This window comes from Ahaetulla prasina, chromosome 4 (genome assembly GCF_028640845.1).
Source record: "Ahaetulla prasina isolate Xishuangbanna chromosome 4, ASM2864084v1, whole genome shotgun sequence".
NCBI classification, from domain to species: domain Eukaryota; kingdom Metazoa; phylum Chordata; class Lepidosauria; order Squamata; family Colubridae; genus Ahaetulla; species Ahaetulla prasina.
Genome location: NC_080542.1, coordinates 122417172 through 122435079, shown reverse-complemented (window position 1 = coordinate 122435079; position 17908 = coordinate 122417172). Strand labels below are relative to the sequence as shown.

General features: G+C 42.9%; 1 protein-coding gene across 1 annotated transcript in view; it reads right to left on the bottom strand.

Annotated features, from left to right (window-relative positions):
• NMT2 (N-myristoyltransferase 2) overlaps nt 1–16259 on the bottom strand; it is a 38138-nt gene extending 21879 nt beyond the window's left edge. Inside the window, exons 1-2 of the mRNA XM_058179707.1 lie at nt 16130–16259; nt 7113–7248 (exon numbers count right to left, since the gene is read on the bottom strand). Of these exons, the coding sequence (XP_058035690.1) occupies nt 7113–7248; nt 16130–16239 (246 nt within the window). The 5' untranslated portion in view covers nt 16240–16259. The remainder of the gene's footprint in view (nt 1–7112; nt 7249–16129) is intronic.
• Nucleotides 16260–17908: the final 1649 nt, after the last annotated feature.

The window sequence follows — 17908 nt, the reverse complement described above, 5'->3', positions numbered from 1 at the left end:
GTGAGAGCGCACGGGTCAGTGGGAGGCATGAGGTAACAGCAGGCGGTCCCGTAAATACCCAGGCCCTAAGCCATGGAGCGCTTTAAAGGTTTTGTAACCAAAACCTTAAAGTGCACCCGAAAGGCCACAGGCAGCCAGTGCAGTCTGCGCAGGAGCGGTGTTACACGGGAGCTACGCGGAGCTCCCTCTATCACCTGCGCAGCCGCATTCTGGACTAACTGAAGCCTCTGGGTGCACCTCAAGGGGAGCCCCATGTAGAGAGCATTACAATAATCCAAGCGAGAGGTAACGAGCGCGTGAGTGACTGTGCACAAGGCATCCCGATCAAGGAAGGGGCGCAATTGCCGAACCAGGCGAACCTGGTGGAAGGCCCTCCTGGAGACGGCCGTCAAATGATCTTCAAACGACAGCCGTTCATCCAGGAGAACACCTAAGTTGCGCACCCTATCCTTTGGGGCCAATAACTCGCCTCCAACAGTCAGCTGCGGCTGCAGCTGACTGAATCGGGGTGCCGGCATCCACAGCCACTCCGTCTTGGAGGGATTAAGCTTGAGCCTGTTTCTCCCCATCCAGACCCGTACGGCTTCCAAACACCGGGACAGCACTTCAACAGCTTCATTGGGGTGGCCCAGGGTGGAAAAGTACAGCTGAGTATCGTCAGCATACAGCTGGTATCTCACCCCAAAGCCACTGATGATCTCACCCAATGGCTTCATATAAATGTTGAACAGAAGGGGCGAGAGAATCGACCCCTGCGGCACACCACAAGTGAGGCACCTCGCGGCTGACCTCTGCCCCCCTGTCAACACCGTCTGCGACCGGTCGGAGAGATAGGAGGAGAACCACCGATACACGGTGCCTCCCACTCCCAATCCCCCCAACCGGCGCAGCAAGATACCATGGTCGATGGTATCAAAAGCCGCTGAGAGATCTAATAAGACCAGGGCAGAGGAATAACCCCTGTCCCTGTCCCTCCAGAGATCATCCACCAACGCGACCAAAGCTGTCTCCGTGCTGTATCCGGGTCGGAAGCCGGACTGGAACGGGTCTAGATAGACATCTTCATCCAGGTATTGGGGTAGCTGCCGCGCCACAGCACTCTCTACAACCTTCGCAACAAAGCGAAGGTTGGAGACCGGACGATAATTACCCAAAATAGCTGGATCCAGGGAGGGCTTCTTGAGGAGGGGTCTCACCACTGCCTCTTTCAAGGCGGCAGGGAAAACCCCTTCCAACAGAGAAGCATTGATAATCCCCTGGAGCCAGCCTCGTGTGACCTCCTGAGTGGCCAGTACCAGCCAGGAAGGACACGGGTCCAGTAAACATGTGGTGGCGTGGAGCCTCCCCAACAACCTGTCCACGTCCTCAGGAACCACAGGGTCAAACTCATCCCAAACAGACTCGACAAGACGTGCCTCCTCTCCCTCGCCTGGATCATCCCAATTTCGGTCCAGACCATCCCGGAGCTGAGCGATTTTATCGTATAGATAACCACTAAACTCCTCGGCACGTTCCTGCAAAGGGTCATCCCGCACCTCCTGATGAAGGAGGGAGCGGGTCACCCTAAACAGGGCGGCCGGGCGGTTATCTGCCTACGCAATGAGGGTGGAGGCGTAGGAACGCCTCGCCTCCCTCATTGCCACTAGGTAGGTCCTAGAATAGGATCTAACTAGTGTCCGATCAGCTTCGGAACGACTGGACCTCCAAGTACTCTTTAGGCGTCTTCTCCGGCGTTTCATCTCCCTCAGCCCCTCGGAGAACCAAGGGGCTGGACGAGATCTGCGCCGGGTCAGAGGCCGCAAAGGCACAACACGGTCCAAGGCCCCAGCCGCGGCCTGTTCCCAGGCCACAACTAGTTCCTCAGCCGAGCCGCGGGCCAGATCCTCAGGGAATGGCCCAAGCTCCGTCAGGAACCTCTCAGGGTCCATCAGGCGCCTGGGACGGAACCAGCGTATAGGTTCCGTCTTCCTGCGATGGTGGGTGGCGGTTATCAATAAAGTTTGCATAGAGTATGCAGAGTGAGCATAGGGTCCTCTTGGGGCTGCCAAATAAGAAAATGAGGACTTGTATCTTTTCAGCATCCTGATTGTTCCACTTTTTTCTCTTTGATGCTCCAATCAGACAAGAATATTGAGTGAGATATTTCACCCAATGAAATTGAATCCTGGAAAAATCAGGGCCCATAAAACGGTTATTTTTATCTCCTCTTCTAATTAAATTTTAGAAGTCATTACTGTGAGGCGTAATGCTGGCTATCAGCTTGGTTGCCTATGAGGAACATCAGCTGGAAGGTTAGAGTTCTTCTTGGAGGAGTGGGCTGAACAGCTTACTGGACTAGAGGTGCTTGGGATCTGATCCAGCAGGGCACAACCTATGTTCTTATCTTTCCAGTAAGTAACTTTAGAACACCTCAGCCAATTCTATCTGAGAGTTCTTATCACCATCTTTTCTGTCATATTTTTCACTGTGAGAGTTCTTGAGCTAGGCCTAAATAGGTCTCCCTTCTTCCTTTAGCCCATCTCCTCACCCTCCTATCAGCTGGCTTTTAATTGGGAAAGGAAGTACTAAGGCACAAGACTTTTTCAGTCAAAGACCTAGAGATACAGCAAAAGCAATCTCATAAAAACAATATTCGGGGGAACTTTTTTCCTTTTGTGTACATCAAACGTTTTTCTTTTGTGTTGTTAGTGCTGGATGTATGTTTTTGTTTGTTTGTTTTTCTGATTTGCACTTCATCTTTTATGAGGAAACAAAATAAATATACTTAAAGAAAAAGGCAATTTCATTTCCTGCCCATTTTTATATAAGTTGTATCTACCTTTGTTGTATCTACCTTTGTTTTGTTATCAAGTGCAAAATCTACAGCAGAAAGATAGTGAGCTATTCCATCATACATGAAAACTAATGGGCAGAGGGCTAAAAGTGTATTTAGAGAAGGCCATGTTTCAAATTAGTAGTTGGTTCTGCAAGTGCTGCTATTAATGGGCTTAGACAAGGGTTGTCAAACTCAAGGCCCAAGGGCCAGATCCGACCTGTGGAGTACTTAGATCTGGCCCACGGGGCTGCCCTGGAAAACGAAGGAACAGCCCACGGTACTTCTGCCAGCAAAAATGCAGCTCAGGAGGGCCACATGCAGCTCTCCTGAGCTCTGTTTTCGCTGGCAGAGGGTTGCAGGAGGCCGTGGCAGCTGAAAACAGAGTTTGGGAGCCTGTTTTCACTGGCAGAGCATTTGGACCACCACAGGAACCCTGACACAAGTGATATTAAGCTGGCCACGCCCATCCTGGCCATGCCCATCCCGGCCCTTGGAGGTCAAACACAACCATGATACAGCCCTCAATGAAATTGAGTTTGACACCCCTGGCTTAGGCTAAAGTCTAAACAAATTAGTTGTGCCAAATTGGAAAAAAGAGGAGAAATATGTAACTGTAGAATTTAAATGTTATTTTCTAGGTTAGAGGAAAAAACACATTAACTTTGCTCTTATTTTTGTAAAGTGTTGACAATGATACTAGAGCCAGTTTTTGCAGTTGGATAGTGAGTTCTTCAGCACAAAACCAGCTGGGTCTCTCAGCCTTAGGAAGAAGTAAATGGCAACCCACTTCCAAAAAAAAACACCTTGTCATGAAAACTGAAGGGACTTGTCCAGACAGTTTCTGAGAATCAAATGTAATTGAATGTAATGAATAAAAAACAATTACTACCACTGCCACTATTTTAATAACAGCACAGTGATTTGTTATGAATGTCTTCCAAGATGTATTTTTAAATTTCCCAGCCTATTTATAGGCCCAATATTCCCTCATAATCTTCATTCAAGCACAAAGCAAGCTTGACCCTACTTAGTTGCTAAGTCTGAAGAAGATCAGTTATGTTCTGCTACCATAACAGTAATGGTGAAGATTTGATAATTTCTCAACGTCATGCATACTGAGAATATTGTAAAATGTACCAATCTAGAAATTCTGTGATGGATACCGCATCATAGATTTCTACCCAAAAATGTTCAAAATTAAGTGCAGAATATCCAAAACACAAATGTTGACATGTCTGACTCTAATAGAATTTGTATGCAACTGTTAACTTTTTCCAGTGCTGTGGAAAAAGAAAACGCCTGTCTGTTAATGATATTTTTAATTTATTGCTGTTTTTGTTATAGATTTAATCTTCAATTCTATTCACAGTCTGGGACTGGTAAAAAAACAGTTCAAGCCCTAACGAAGGACCCAAGAGCTGTTAAGGTAGTGTCTAAGTATATAGGCAGTTCCAAGTAGTATTACATTGCAACAACAACAACAACAGGAAAGCTTCAATGACTGTTGAAATAATGGTATGACATTTACATATGGCCACTGGGTGCCTCATAAATGTACGAACATATACAATCAGCCATAGAATTATCTTGAAAGTTTCTTCTTTGGGAAAAAACCTCTAAAAGCAAGGATTATATATCCTAAATATTGAAAAGAAAAAGGAGCATCAACAGTTGAAGAATGGATTTTGAAACTGATAGTGTTAGCAGAGATGGTGAAACTAAATGCATTGCTTAAGAGATAATGCTTTAAACAAGTTTTTGGGAGATTGGAAGCCGTTAGTGAAGTTTCTATGAGTTAAATACATTTTTTTTTACTTTTTACAATCCTGTAATCCCTTTTATCCGGGTGGAATCAGGACAAATGAATGGAGCTGAGTATTTACTGGCCAGATGCCCTTCCTGAAGCCTACGCACAAGTTCGTAGTAGATATTTTCTCTTTACACCCTGATAGAGAGACATCTACTGTTGCCTACGATTGAACGCTCAACCTTCTGAGTCAGAAGTGAGTATCTTTACCTCTAGGCCACCACACCATAATGGACTGTTAATAGAGGACTTTGAAGATTAGCTTATTTGGGGGGGATACCAATTAACAGTTTTTTTTAAATAGCTAACAGGTATTGGGTTGACTTGATTGATATGACGGCATCCTCAGGGTGCCGTCAGCCAAACAATGTCGACTGGCGGCCCCCAGGGGGAGGGCGTTCTCTGTGGGGGCTCCTACCCTGTGGAACGAACTTCCCCCTGGACTTCGACAACTATCTGACCTTAGGATCTTTCGCCGCAAACTTAAAACCTATTTATTCCGCCTTGCTGGACTGGCTTGATTTTTAAAATTTTTAATTTGATTTTATGGGTTTTAAATTTCTGTCAATTTTATAGGGTGTTATTATATTTTAAATTTGGCCATTTGAATAAGTTTTTTAAGGGTTGTTTTTTAGTATTGTATGTATTGTTTCTTTTGTATTTTATTTTGGCTGTTCACCGCCCTGAGTCCTTCAGGAGAAGGGCGGTATACAAATTAAAATATTATTATTATTATTATTATTATATTAGATTTCTATATTTCAGAAACTGTGATGTAAAATAGTAATATACCAAATATATCAAATAAAGATGAAAAGCTTTATAATTATTTATAGACCCACTGTCCAAGGGAGGGGGGAATCTACCAGATTTATTTGAGACATATTTTTTAACAATCAACTAGGGCAGGGGTGTCAAATTCAATTTCATTGACGGCTGCATCAGCATTATGGTTGCCCTCAAAGGGCTAGTTGCATGTAAGACTATGACGACTCACAGGGGCCAAGTGGGCATGACTGGGTGGTCATAGCCGGATTGCCAGAACTAGGTGGGCATGGGTGGCTCAACGATTTTCAATGGACAAAGCTGACTCGGGACAGCTGGGTCTGGACCTAACAGGTTCCACTGGCTAATTTGACATGGGGACAATTCAGTGCCAGACAAGCTCGTCACGTCCCCAAACTGCTGGCAGCCAAGTGCACGCGTGCACGTGCACACCACATCCACTACATTCTAAGTTTGGGGATTTTTATCCACAGAGGAAGGAGAGGACCTTCTCCCCAAACGCAGGCATGATTGAGGCTTTGCAACCTCAGATGTTGATAAAAGTCTCAAAGCTTGGAATGGTATGTGTGTGCGTGCACAGCACATCAAAGGAGATGTTCTTCTCTACACCCCAGTCATTGTTGGCATTTCCCTGGCCAGTGACCATTCCCAGCAAAGCAGGAAGTAGAAATGCTGCTGTGTGTGGAAGCACAGAGGAGAAAGTTTGTAGGATGCAGTTTCCTCCAAGTCCAATTTCTGACAGATCTCTGTAGAGCAAGAAGAGGAGGCAGGGGATCAGCATTCCCCAGTCCTGCACAAGGGAGGCTGCCCGTTTCCAATTGTGTGTGATAAGGATGCTGACTTGTTGGGGCAACCTTCCCTCATGCAGCTCCCTCGCTACCAATCCTCTCCAGAGATTTTCTCCCTCCGTTCATCCCTCTCTCTGCACCCAGGAAGGGATGAGGGGAGGGGTAGAGGGTGGCAGCACTGCCTGTGGCCATGGCTTTCCCATGCGAGGGCGGGGAGTAAGGGCCATTCAAGTGAAAGGGAGCCACCCAGGATGGAACGCAGTCAGCAAATACTTCCGTTTCACTGGGATGTCAGTCCCCGTGTACTTGCCGCCTCCTGTGCATGCGCCGAGAGGGAGCACCTGACTGGTCTGGGCCGAGGCTGAGGCAATGGGGGCTGGATCCTTGCCACTCCCTGGCCCTCTCCCGCGGGCCACATCTAACCACATTGTAGGCCAGATCTAGCCTGCAGGCCTTGAATTTGACATGTCAAATGATGTATGTTTAATGTTGACTCTAAATGTGCTATGCGCACATTTTTATTATTATTTTTTGGCTGTAATTTTCTTTTTTATTGTCTTTGTACTTGCTTATTTTATACATAGCATCTTATCTTTGAAATAAATTCAAAAAGTTAAATAAATTCTAAAACAATTATTTTTTTAACCAAATTTAATAACAGTCTGTAAGAGAAAAAAGTTATAAAACTGCAACTTTTATGTGAATTGAATTTGCTCTGATTTGTTAAAAATACTGGATTGAGACAATACAAATATTTGATATAATTTGAATTACCAGGGTGATTTGATTTCAGTCATTAATTTGAATATATAAATTCAAATATGTTCAGAAATTTGATTTCATTTAAAAACGTGTTTCTGTTGTCACTAATAGCCAGAGTAAAATAAGGATAAGAAAACAAAGACCAATCTCTCACTTTTGAAGGTTGCTGATTTTTAATCTCCTGGGAGTCCGAAGCAGAATCTGATTTGGTACCTCCAGAATTTGTTTTCTCCTTTTTTCGTTTCTGCTTCTTTTTCTTCTTTTTAGCTCCCAATTCTCCTCCTGGACTTCTGCAAAAAAGAACAAGAAAACAATTTGCTGTAAGCCTTGAAAAGAGGAAGTAACCCATGAACAACCTGCAAATGATGCGTAGCCCCATTTTTGTAGTGCTGGTATTCTGCAAGACTGGAGAGCCAAAATCTGATGCAATATTATTGATGCAGGGCTGGGTACTTTGTGTATATACATAGGTAAAGGTGTAGGGGTACATAGGTAAAGGGGTAGGGGTAGGAAGGGGTAAAAATGATGCATCCATTTTGCCCTAAAACGCACCTCCTTCCAATTTAAAAAGAAAAAGAAAAGAAAGAAATTAAAAAAGCAAAACTCTTCAACTTCCCATCCCACTCCCTGCCCCCCCTCCATATTATCATGTCACTTTTGCAACAGACAAATGATTAAAGAAGTAAAAGTGCAGAGCAGACTGGAGGAAACGGCCATTTACGAATTAAAAGCTAACAGCAGAAATACACTACTGTGCAATCATCTTTTAAAATTGTTTGACTAATGGGCGGCTTAGAAATCAAAGAAAGAGATTAATTAATTAATTAATCAATTCAGGCCAACATGTGCTCCCAAGCCTTATTTCCTGAGAATATATATATATCAAAATGTCCAAAGAAGAAAGGGCTATTCGTGTTAAAACTACAAACATTCTGAAATTCCTTTCCCAGAAGCATCCCAAAAATACGTCCTTTATTCATTTGGAATTGCATTGCATCACAGAGATTTGGCTGAGAGATCATATGTAAATAAAAAAATTAATGGCATCTCAGGTTAAAAGGGAACATAAATAGGAGAGGGAATACTACCCTTTTCTAATTCATTCTCTCCTATTCGTACCTTATTCCTGTGCAAACATTAAAAGGAACACCCATGTCAGAAACTTTGCACTGTCTTTGTATCATGCACCTTTATTTTAAATTTGAGAAGAAAAGTACCTAGTCTAGTAGAAAAATAGTAGAAAAATGGCAAAGTCCAACCTTTCTGGAGATACAGACAGTCCTTGACTTACAACCATTTGTTTTTGTGGTCGTAAGTCAAAGACTATCTCTATTTAGGGTATGGAAAGGGTCCAGATAATCAGTTTCTTCCAGGACCCTCTGAAACTGCAAATATCAATAAGATAATATTGATTATCATCAATAATCTTACATAAAAAGGGAAGGTTTGAGACTGGATGGAAATTGTCCAGATCTGTCGATCCAGTGTTAACTTCCCGAGTTTCTTTCAGAGTGGTGGAATCATCCCATCTCTGTCATATAGTGGAATCCATGTCAATATCAAGCCATGTGGTTGGCTCTAAATCTTAAGTGGCAACTATAATAACTCAAGGATTTCATCCCCAGGACTTGTGCATGCCTCTCTCTACCTGAAGGCCTCAGTCAAACCTCACCAAATCTCCCTTAGATTTGGCAAGTTAAGAATGTTTCAAGTAGTCCTTGCCCACATGGAACCATGTAAGCACAACTTTTCTTCAGCTGCCATGCAACTCAGTGTAATATACTACAGCCACCAAAATAACACTTCAGGCATTGCTGAAAATGTACTTTCAGGACAGATTGGAAATACTACAATGAGGAATCACAATACTGATCCTTTATGATATCATTAGTAAGAGAAAGGGTTGTGACAGCCGGTAGGAAAGGAGCTGTTCAGAATAACCTTGAACTGAAGTTTGAGCGGAAAACATTTTTGATAAATAAATGAATGAATAAAATAAAAATAGGATGCTGACTTAATATAATATTTTATCCATATTGTTTTCAATTAGATACGTTGTTGATCATGTTCTTGTATTATAGTTTTGGTTTAAGTAACATATAAATGACATATATTAATCTTGTTGTAGGCAATGTAAAGGCAAATAAAGCAAATGATTAAAAGCACTTTTTAAGAAAAATGGAAATATTTAGGATGTTCTGTCTTCTTTGCTATTACTATTTTTCTTACGAATTGCTTTTTTTATTACTGTTAACCTGCCAAGTTATTTATTATCATAAAAAAGTACAGATTAGTCAACCATGTGGCCATCTCACTGTTGCTAAATTTACTGACAGCAACTGACATATTTTATTTATTATTTTGACAGTTTGTCACTGTGGCTGATCTATTTCCTTAGCTGGGTCTCCTCTACGTATTTATGTTGCTCAAGAAATGTGAACAAATGCCTTAACAGATCGTCCTGTGTTCACACACAAGAATCCCACTTAACCATCCAGTCCATCTTGGGCAATGTGGCTTTTCACCCAAATTTTATTATTATTTTAAAAAAAAGAAAGGAAAAAAAAAGAAATCAATTTAATATTTATTTTAATATTGAACTTTCTGTTTTCATTTGTTTATTCTTTCTGAATTTCTTTTTTAATTTTTTATGGCCTGTTAGTATAGAGGAGAGCATCCAAGGAAAATTTTTTATTTAATTAAATGATTTTTTTGGCTTACCATACCATACCAAATAACAAGGATTGGTGAACAGGAAGTGCTACATCAACCATTTTGCCAAATTTGCTGATAGTCAATTTTTTTTAACTAATAACTTATACTATTAAAAGTCAATTTTGTCTAATAAGGCATAGTGCTAGAAACCAGGGGACTGTGAATTCTAATTACACCGTAGGCATGACAGCCATCTGGGTGACTTTGAACAATTCGCTCTCTCTCAGCCTAGGATGTCAGATTCATGCTATAAGCCAGTCGATCAATTCTTGTCACAATCAATGGATCAACACTCTGCTGATCTTAAAAAAAAACAAAAAAACACCATATCTTGCAATTGTAGGAAAATGCTAGGGGGAAAAAAAAATTAAAATAAACAGATCAGGATAGGATATATACTAACAAAGCCCTTTATAAGCTGTAAACAGAATAAAAGTGTAATAGCTACTACACGTGAAATTACATTTATGACAGAGCAATATGCTTGAAGATAATAATAATAATATCAGAGTTGGAAGGGACCTTGGAGGTCTTCTAGTCCTACCCCCTGCCCAGGCAGGAAACCCTACACCATTTCAGACAAATGGCTATCCAACATTTTCTTAAAAATTTCCAGTGTCGGAGCATTTACAACTTCTGCAGGCAAGTTGTTCCACTGATTAATTGTTCTAACTGTCAGGAAATTTCTTCTTAGTTCTAGGGAGATAAGCACATCTGTATTTATAAATCTTTCATTTCTGGTATAGATAATGTTATTGTATTTTTGATTTGTGTTAAATTTTCATTTTGTCTTCCTGATGGGAAGTAAATATAACTATGCAATATTCTTTTGCATTAAATGAACATGCATAAAAAACACTGCATGAAAAAAGCAACATTCCACCTAAGTCTGTTTCAAATTAAGACCAAAACCACAGTTCTAAACTTCAGAAGTTTACATACTGATCACTTTAAATAACTCAAGCAGCAGTAATTAAATTCCAAATTAACACTGACCACAAAGCAGACCAAAAGGAAGGTGGAAGGAATGATTAGAAACAATTTTTGTTATTAAGTTGCAAAGTCATGTCCGACCCATTGCGACCCCATGGACAACGTTCCTCCAGGCCTTCCTATCCTCTACCATCCTCTGGAGTCCATTTAAGCTCATGCCTACTGCTTCAGTGACTTCATCCAGCCACCTTGTTCTCTGTCGTCCCCTTCTTCTTTTGCCCTCAATCTTTCCCAGCATTAGGCTCTTCTCCAGTGAGTCCTTCCTTCTCATTAGGTGGCCAAAGTATTTCAGTTTCACCTTCAGGATCTGGCCTTCTAAAGAACAGTCAGGGTTGATCTCCTCTAGGATTGACTTGTTTGTTCGCCTTGCAGTCCAAAGGACTTGCAGGAGTCTTCTCCAGCACCAGAGGTCAAAGGCCTCAATTCTTTGGCGCTCAGCGTTTCTTATGGTCCAACTTTCACAGCCATTCACTGCAACTGGGCAAACCATAGCCTTGACTATACGCACTTTTGTTGGCAGGGTAATATCTCTGCTTTTTAGTATGCTGTCTAGTTTTGCCATAGCTTTCCTCCCCAGGAGCAACCATCTTTTAATTTCTTGGCTGCAGTCCCCATCTGTGGTGATCTTGGAGCCCAGGAAAATAAAATCTGTCACTACTTCCATTTCTTCCCCATTTATCTTCCAGGAATTGAGAGGGCCGGATGCCATGATCTTAGTTTTCTTAACGTTGAGTATCAAGCCAATTTTTGCATTCTCCTCCTTTACCCGCATCAAGAGGCTTTTTAGTCAAATTCATAGTCAATGTACATGAGCTATAAGAACAATTAAACATATTTTAACACCATTGATGTTCTACCAAATATCTTTGTAACACACTGATATTCTCCTGGGAAGATTTTAGAAATTGATGGCTGTCCTCATGTCCAAGTCAATGATTATATACTACTTAAGGCTAGATGTTAAGTTTGTCACAATTCTGAATATGATTTTCTTCTTTGAAAGATAGAAGAAATTTTACAGTTGCATATTTTTCTACTCACAAAAAAGATTTGCACTATAGAAAAAGTTATGCTAAATGTTTAGGTTATAAGACCAATATCACTTTAAGCAGACAATATAAAAAGAAGATGTAATGTCAGTTATTCAATACAGTTTTTGTACTTGAATTTTACAAATCACTTCAGAAAAAAACTTAAATTATTTGTGCCTGTCAGACTATGCCCATGTCATCCAAATGTATTGGACAAGAATTCAGTAACTATCAATGAGCATGGCTTCAGAGAATGCAGGAAATTTAGGGAGGACTTTTTAAGATAGTGAGATTTAAACATATAGACAGGAATTCCAAAAATGACAGGCCACATTTCCATCTTTACAACTTTTGAATGCAACAGGAACTAAAACCCATGGAGTGCATGTATTTGTCAAACTATTTTTTTGAACTCTCAAGTTCTCTAAGAAAAACAGCTTCGAATATGAATATATCTGTGGAAAATATAAGCAATTCTCCTTCAGCTCAAAATGTTGCAAAAATCTAGACAGATTCCAATTGCAGATTAAAGTTATGCCTTATGATGGCATTGAGATCTTTTCTGATTCGTGCAGCGAGTATTTCATAATACTATTTCCAATTAGTTTACAACAGGAATATATATATATATATACCTTAAGACAGCAGTTCTGAGACTTCCAGAAGTTATAGTGTATGTGTGTGTATGTATATATAAAAGGAAGAAACAGCTGCAATCACACATTGCTCCCAGAAGCACGAAGCTGAAGCCTGAAGATGACGAATGAGACTTTGTCGAAACGTCGCCAAGACACTTCCAATTTTACGCGGGAGAGAACCCGAATAACCAAAGATCTACATACAAACACCCGCGAAAACCTCAGAAAACAATATATATATAGAGAGGGGGGGGGAGGGAGGTAGAGAGAGAGAGAGAGAGAGAGAGATGCTTTTACATAGACAAGGGGGTTTATTTAGTCTCTATTAGGGCAGGCTAAAATATAAGAAAAAACTTCATAATTGTATTAAATCTCAGTCAGCAGAACAGGACATCATATGCACGGTGATTTCTCCTGCTCTTTAATCAGAGGTTGTTGATCATCTGTCAGAGATGCTGTAGTAGACCATACATTGAGCAGGTATATGAACTCCTAAAGATTAAGGTCCTTGCTAACTACATGAGGAATTGGCTACAAGGATCCAAAGAGCACCATTATTATTCAATACAATACAAAGCAATATAATCATATCAAATCTTATTTCAAACGCAAAGCAAAAATGTAACCTCTGAACATCTCTTTTATAGTATTGTACCATGGCTAAGCATCGAGTCAAACTTGTTTCCTACTTTTTTAGATTACTTGTATACATATGCTTTTAATTTTAGAAACATTTCTCACACTACTGTAGATGTTTCCTTAAGTGATACCAGGGTGTGGACAAGCCAATGCTATGCGGATAAGAAAAACATTCACCACATATCATAGGAGTGGTCTGATTTAAAAAAGAAAAACAAACTATAAATAACTGTCTGTTTTGTAAGTTACAGAATGAGATATTTTTAATTAATAGTCATTAATTTCTTATAAACACAGAATTTATGAAGTGCTGCCTGGTTTATTTCTTATTTATCTACTACATTGGTATGTTGCCTATTCCCAGAAAGTCTAAGCAGCTAGCAGATGTGCCATTGTACAATTCCTAGATTTCTTCATCTTACCAAGTATTGGATCCAAACATACTTGGAAAATACAAGATTGGTGCAAATTAGCTCAGTGACAGATCATATGCTTCACATACAAAAGGTCTCTACTCTAGGATGGTCTTGGAGAGCTATAGCCATTTTTGAAAGCACTTAGCCTAAATGAGTGGTAATATTTCAATAATGTGTTTGTCCATGGCTGAATTAATTACAATTTACTCAAGTGTTTCCATTTTCTGAGTTTATGACCTGAATCAAGGACTAAATCTTCACAATAAATTATGATAGAATATGTCTGACATTTATATTTCAGTGTGATGCCTGAATATAGGAATAGATGGTTTTACTTGTCATGGTTTCTATACTCATGCTAAAAGTTAAATAGCAATATTTAAAGCTACAATTATTTTCCACATGATAGTAGGGCTACTTACAATCAATGAAACCACAATGGCTGAATCTGCAAAACCTAGTCAAAGCGAAACACTGCCTTTTTCCTTCAGTTTCCTAATCCAGTTGCTCCGTTTTAAAATTTTGGATTAGCTTCAACAGAACCTGAATTCAATCCTCACAGCATAAGCTCTCTGAAGAGGAACTTTTATCCAAGGAAAGATCCTAGTCTCGACAGTCAAACTTGGTATTTTGCCCAATTGTTTCTCCATGTAAGAAAGACCAACATATTGAGAAAACATGAGAAATTTACAAACATCAATATAATAACATCTGGTCTCTCCATTAAAATTCCTGAATGAGCCAAAAAAGAGAGATCTCTTTTAATGGAAACAGTGCACATAGTCTCTGTATTTTAAGAGACTTTTCTACTTGAAAAAATTATTACCAATAGCTTATACTTATATAGGCACAGACTGAACTAGCGTGATCAACAGAATATATTCTGCCATAAACCATGCTACCAAACAACATCTAGTTCATAAATGTGCAAAACTATATCATGTTTGGTGTGGCCTCAGATTAATCTGAAGCGGAATGGGACTTTTCGGCTCAAACCCTTCGCCTTGCCTGTTTCACCTTGTCATTTTCGCCTCTGTGTTATTAGCCATAAACTTTTCTCCTTAGGCTGGCCCTCCCCCATCTTTTGCCCCAAAAGCTTGAAGCAAACTGTACTTTGATGAATGGGCTGCGCCAAGGGACTCAAAGGGATTGGCTGTGGCTGATTTTGCTGGGGCAAAAGACTGGGGGAGGGCCAGCCAAGGAGAAAAGTTTGTGGCTAATAATGCAGAGGCAAAAACCTTAATGTGAAACAGGCAAGGCGAAGGGTTTGAGCCAAAAAGTCCTAGACCCAATCTGAAGCCAGCTGGTGATTGCACTTTGGTTTGTGCACACTTCTAAACATTTGTTTGCTTAACCATGGCTTGTTAAATAACTGTTTCATTTTATATAACATGCCTATAAATAATTTGCAAGTTACAATAGTAGATTCACATAAGATCCTAAATAGCAATTAAACAAACTGAATTTTAACCTTGTCTTGCAGCTAGAACAGATCACTCAAGTATTCTGAATGTTTATGTTTGTACCACCTTTAACACAGAACTTGGGGAAAAACTGATCTGCAAATTTTGTCCTCTAAACTTTTCCACTATAGGATGGCTGGCAGTGGAAAATGAACTCCTATCTGCTTGCCCCTCACTGGGTTTAAAGTTTAAAGTTGGATCCCACAGTGAAATCACGCACCTAACACCCATTCCCAAAGACGTTATTATTTATTTATGCTTTTATTTTGCTCTCTATTTTGTCGGCCGAAGCTCCTAAAAGGTACAGTCAGTGTGGGATGGCAGCAGAAAGGCATAAAAATGACAGCCCCTCAGAAAGAAAAATATCCATTACAGGTCAGACCAAGAAGAACATTTGGCAAAACAGGTCGGAGGCTTCATCGGAGCGGAAGTCACGGCGAGCGGGGCGCCCGGAGCACACCTGCAAGTCCCAAACTCCGGACCAGACCGCGTGCAGAAGGCGCGCCTCACCTCCTCCTGCCCCGCACCACATTCCTGATGCGCACAGGTCGATCTAAGGAGCGGATCCAGCCTGCCGCCCACCCCGGGATCCCCAGAGTCAGCCAGCCGCCCCCCAGTGCTGGAAGGGCCCCCGCCGCTCCAGCCCGGCTCCCTCCACCACCACCACCCTCCTCGAAGGAAAACGGGGCGGGCGCTTCTTGGCCGCCTTGCAGGAGGCTGCGAAGGATGGGAGGTGGTCACAAAGGGAAAGGGGAGGGCGGCAGAGGGGGCCTCGGCATGGAAAGCCTAGCAGACAGCCGTCGAGGGAAGCCCACAGGCCAAAGCCTCGGTGCCGGCAACCAGGTTAGGGCGCTGCGCTAACCTGCGAGCGTCGACAACACGCGGCGATCAGAAAGCCTCTCCCCGGCGGGGAAATACAGCCGGCCGGCCTGGCCTTCCTCCTCCTCCTCCTCCTCCTCCGCAGCAAAGGGGGGCGGCTCTCTTCTCCCACCTCGCGCTCAAGCCTCAGCCCGGGAGGCTGCTCCGTGCCCAGGGTGGCCTCCACCTCCCTGACCGCCATTCCTGGTTTGCTGCGGCCGCCGCCTCCGTCCCTGCCGCAGGGAATCGGCTCAGGGGAACGGGCTGGCTGCCCCCAATCTAGTTCAACACCCGGCCGGGCCGACCGCGCGCTTGTGCAACGCGCTGCAGCTCCTGGGCAAGCCCGGGGCTGGCAGGTTGGCTAGAGCATCGGAAGGGCGGCGGTGGCCCCTGCGGGGCGCATCCGCGGAGACCTTACCCTTTGGAGTGCTCCGTCTCCTCCTCATTGTCGCCGTCGATGCCGCAGGTGTCCTGGTCGTCCAGCTCGAGGCTTTGCTGACTGGCGGCAGACTCGCTGTCCTCCGCCATCACGGGGAGAAGGTGGGTGGGAGGGGAGGAGGGACTCCCCGACAGGAGCCTATGAAATAAATGCAGCCGGCCCTACGCGCAGGCAGATGGGCCGCGGCCGCCGGAGCAGCGCCTCCTAGCGGTCAACTCCCTCTGATGCTATCAGGAGGAGGTTCTTCCCCCTCCCCCTTCCCCTCGCAGGTAGAGATTCCCCCCCCACAACATGCCCTCCTGCTCGTCCGAGGAGCTGGATCTTGGACGGCGGGTAACGGTGGTTCTTCAATGAATGCCATCGCTCGCCAGCTCTTCCGACAGGCTCCCCGTGGGCGCTGCTCCGCCCTGCAATTACATCCGCCCAACAGCCAGTTGAGGTAGGTTAGAGCGAGAGGTGGCGGCGATGCCTGGCCCCGCTTGAAGCTGGGCTGCTGAATGAAGCGCCCTGGGCTGGGTTCATTCACGCCTAGCCCAAGTCCGGCAACCGCGTTAGGGTTGAGCAGCCTGTCGTCAGTTCAAACCTTTATTGTCAGAGTAAAACATGTGTACTATGAGATTGGCTGAGCCCCCCTTCGTGCGCCCCACTCCCCCAACCCAACACAATACAAGTCACAGAGAAAGACAGAAAATCCCTATCCCAGTGAATACTGCTAAGAAACACCCAATCCTATTGCGAATTTATTGCACATTGCTGGGGTCCAGCAAGTCAATCGTTCTACCTTGTGGTTATTTTTCATTCAGGCGTTTGACAGCCCACGGATAAAAACTGTTCTTCAACCTGTTTGTGCATCTGCCTATGCTTCTATATCTGCTTCCTGATGGTAGGAGAATAAAGAATTGCTGACCAGGGTGTGAGTCGTCGCTGAGGATTTTCCTCACTCTTCTAATGCTGCGAGCCCTAGCGATGTCATCTAGTGGTATCTAGTGGTCCATGATGTTTTGTGTTGTGTTTACCACCCTCTGTAATGTTTTTCTAGCTGTGGCTGTCAGGCCAGCATACCACACCATAATGCACTTAGTGAGGACACGTTCTATTGTGGACGGGTAAAAGGAGGTCATCAATTGTTGTTCCACTCCCCCCCCCTCAAGGCTCTAAGGAAGTAGAGTCTCTGTTGGGCCTTTCTGGCCACCTGGGTTGTGTTGATTTTCCAGGTGAGAATTTAAAGGAGGAAACTCTCTCCACACAACCCCACCCCCCCTGTCGATGTAAAGTGGGGCAGGTTCCTCTTTCTTCTTCCAGAAGTCTAACAACTTCTCCTTTGTCAAGTGCCAAGTGAAAGCGGCTGAAACGGACTTCGGAACCATGTCACGTGGCGAACTGGTGGCACTTCACTTTTTCTCTGCCCTGGCCGCCCATTCGCAAGGCATGTTTTGTGGGACTCCGCGGAATAAATACCAAATAGCAGATGGCAACCCCAGAAGCAACTCTTGGAAGAGAGATGAGGGGATGATTCCCTTGCCAAAGGGATGGGGGAGTAATTTTGTTCTGAAATGTTGTCCAGCCTCTTCGTGTCAGTTATTCAAATTAATAGGCAAAGGATTAAATGAAATCTTGATCAAATGTGTTTTAAAGGACAATTGTCAGCATAGCAAAATTGATCTTATTTCCAACAAATATGGGTAATAAAAGAAATGTTTGCATCGGACTTCGTTTAAAATTTAGTTAAAAGAATTGAAAGGGTGCTATTATCATTAA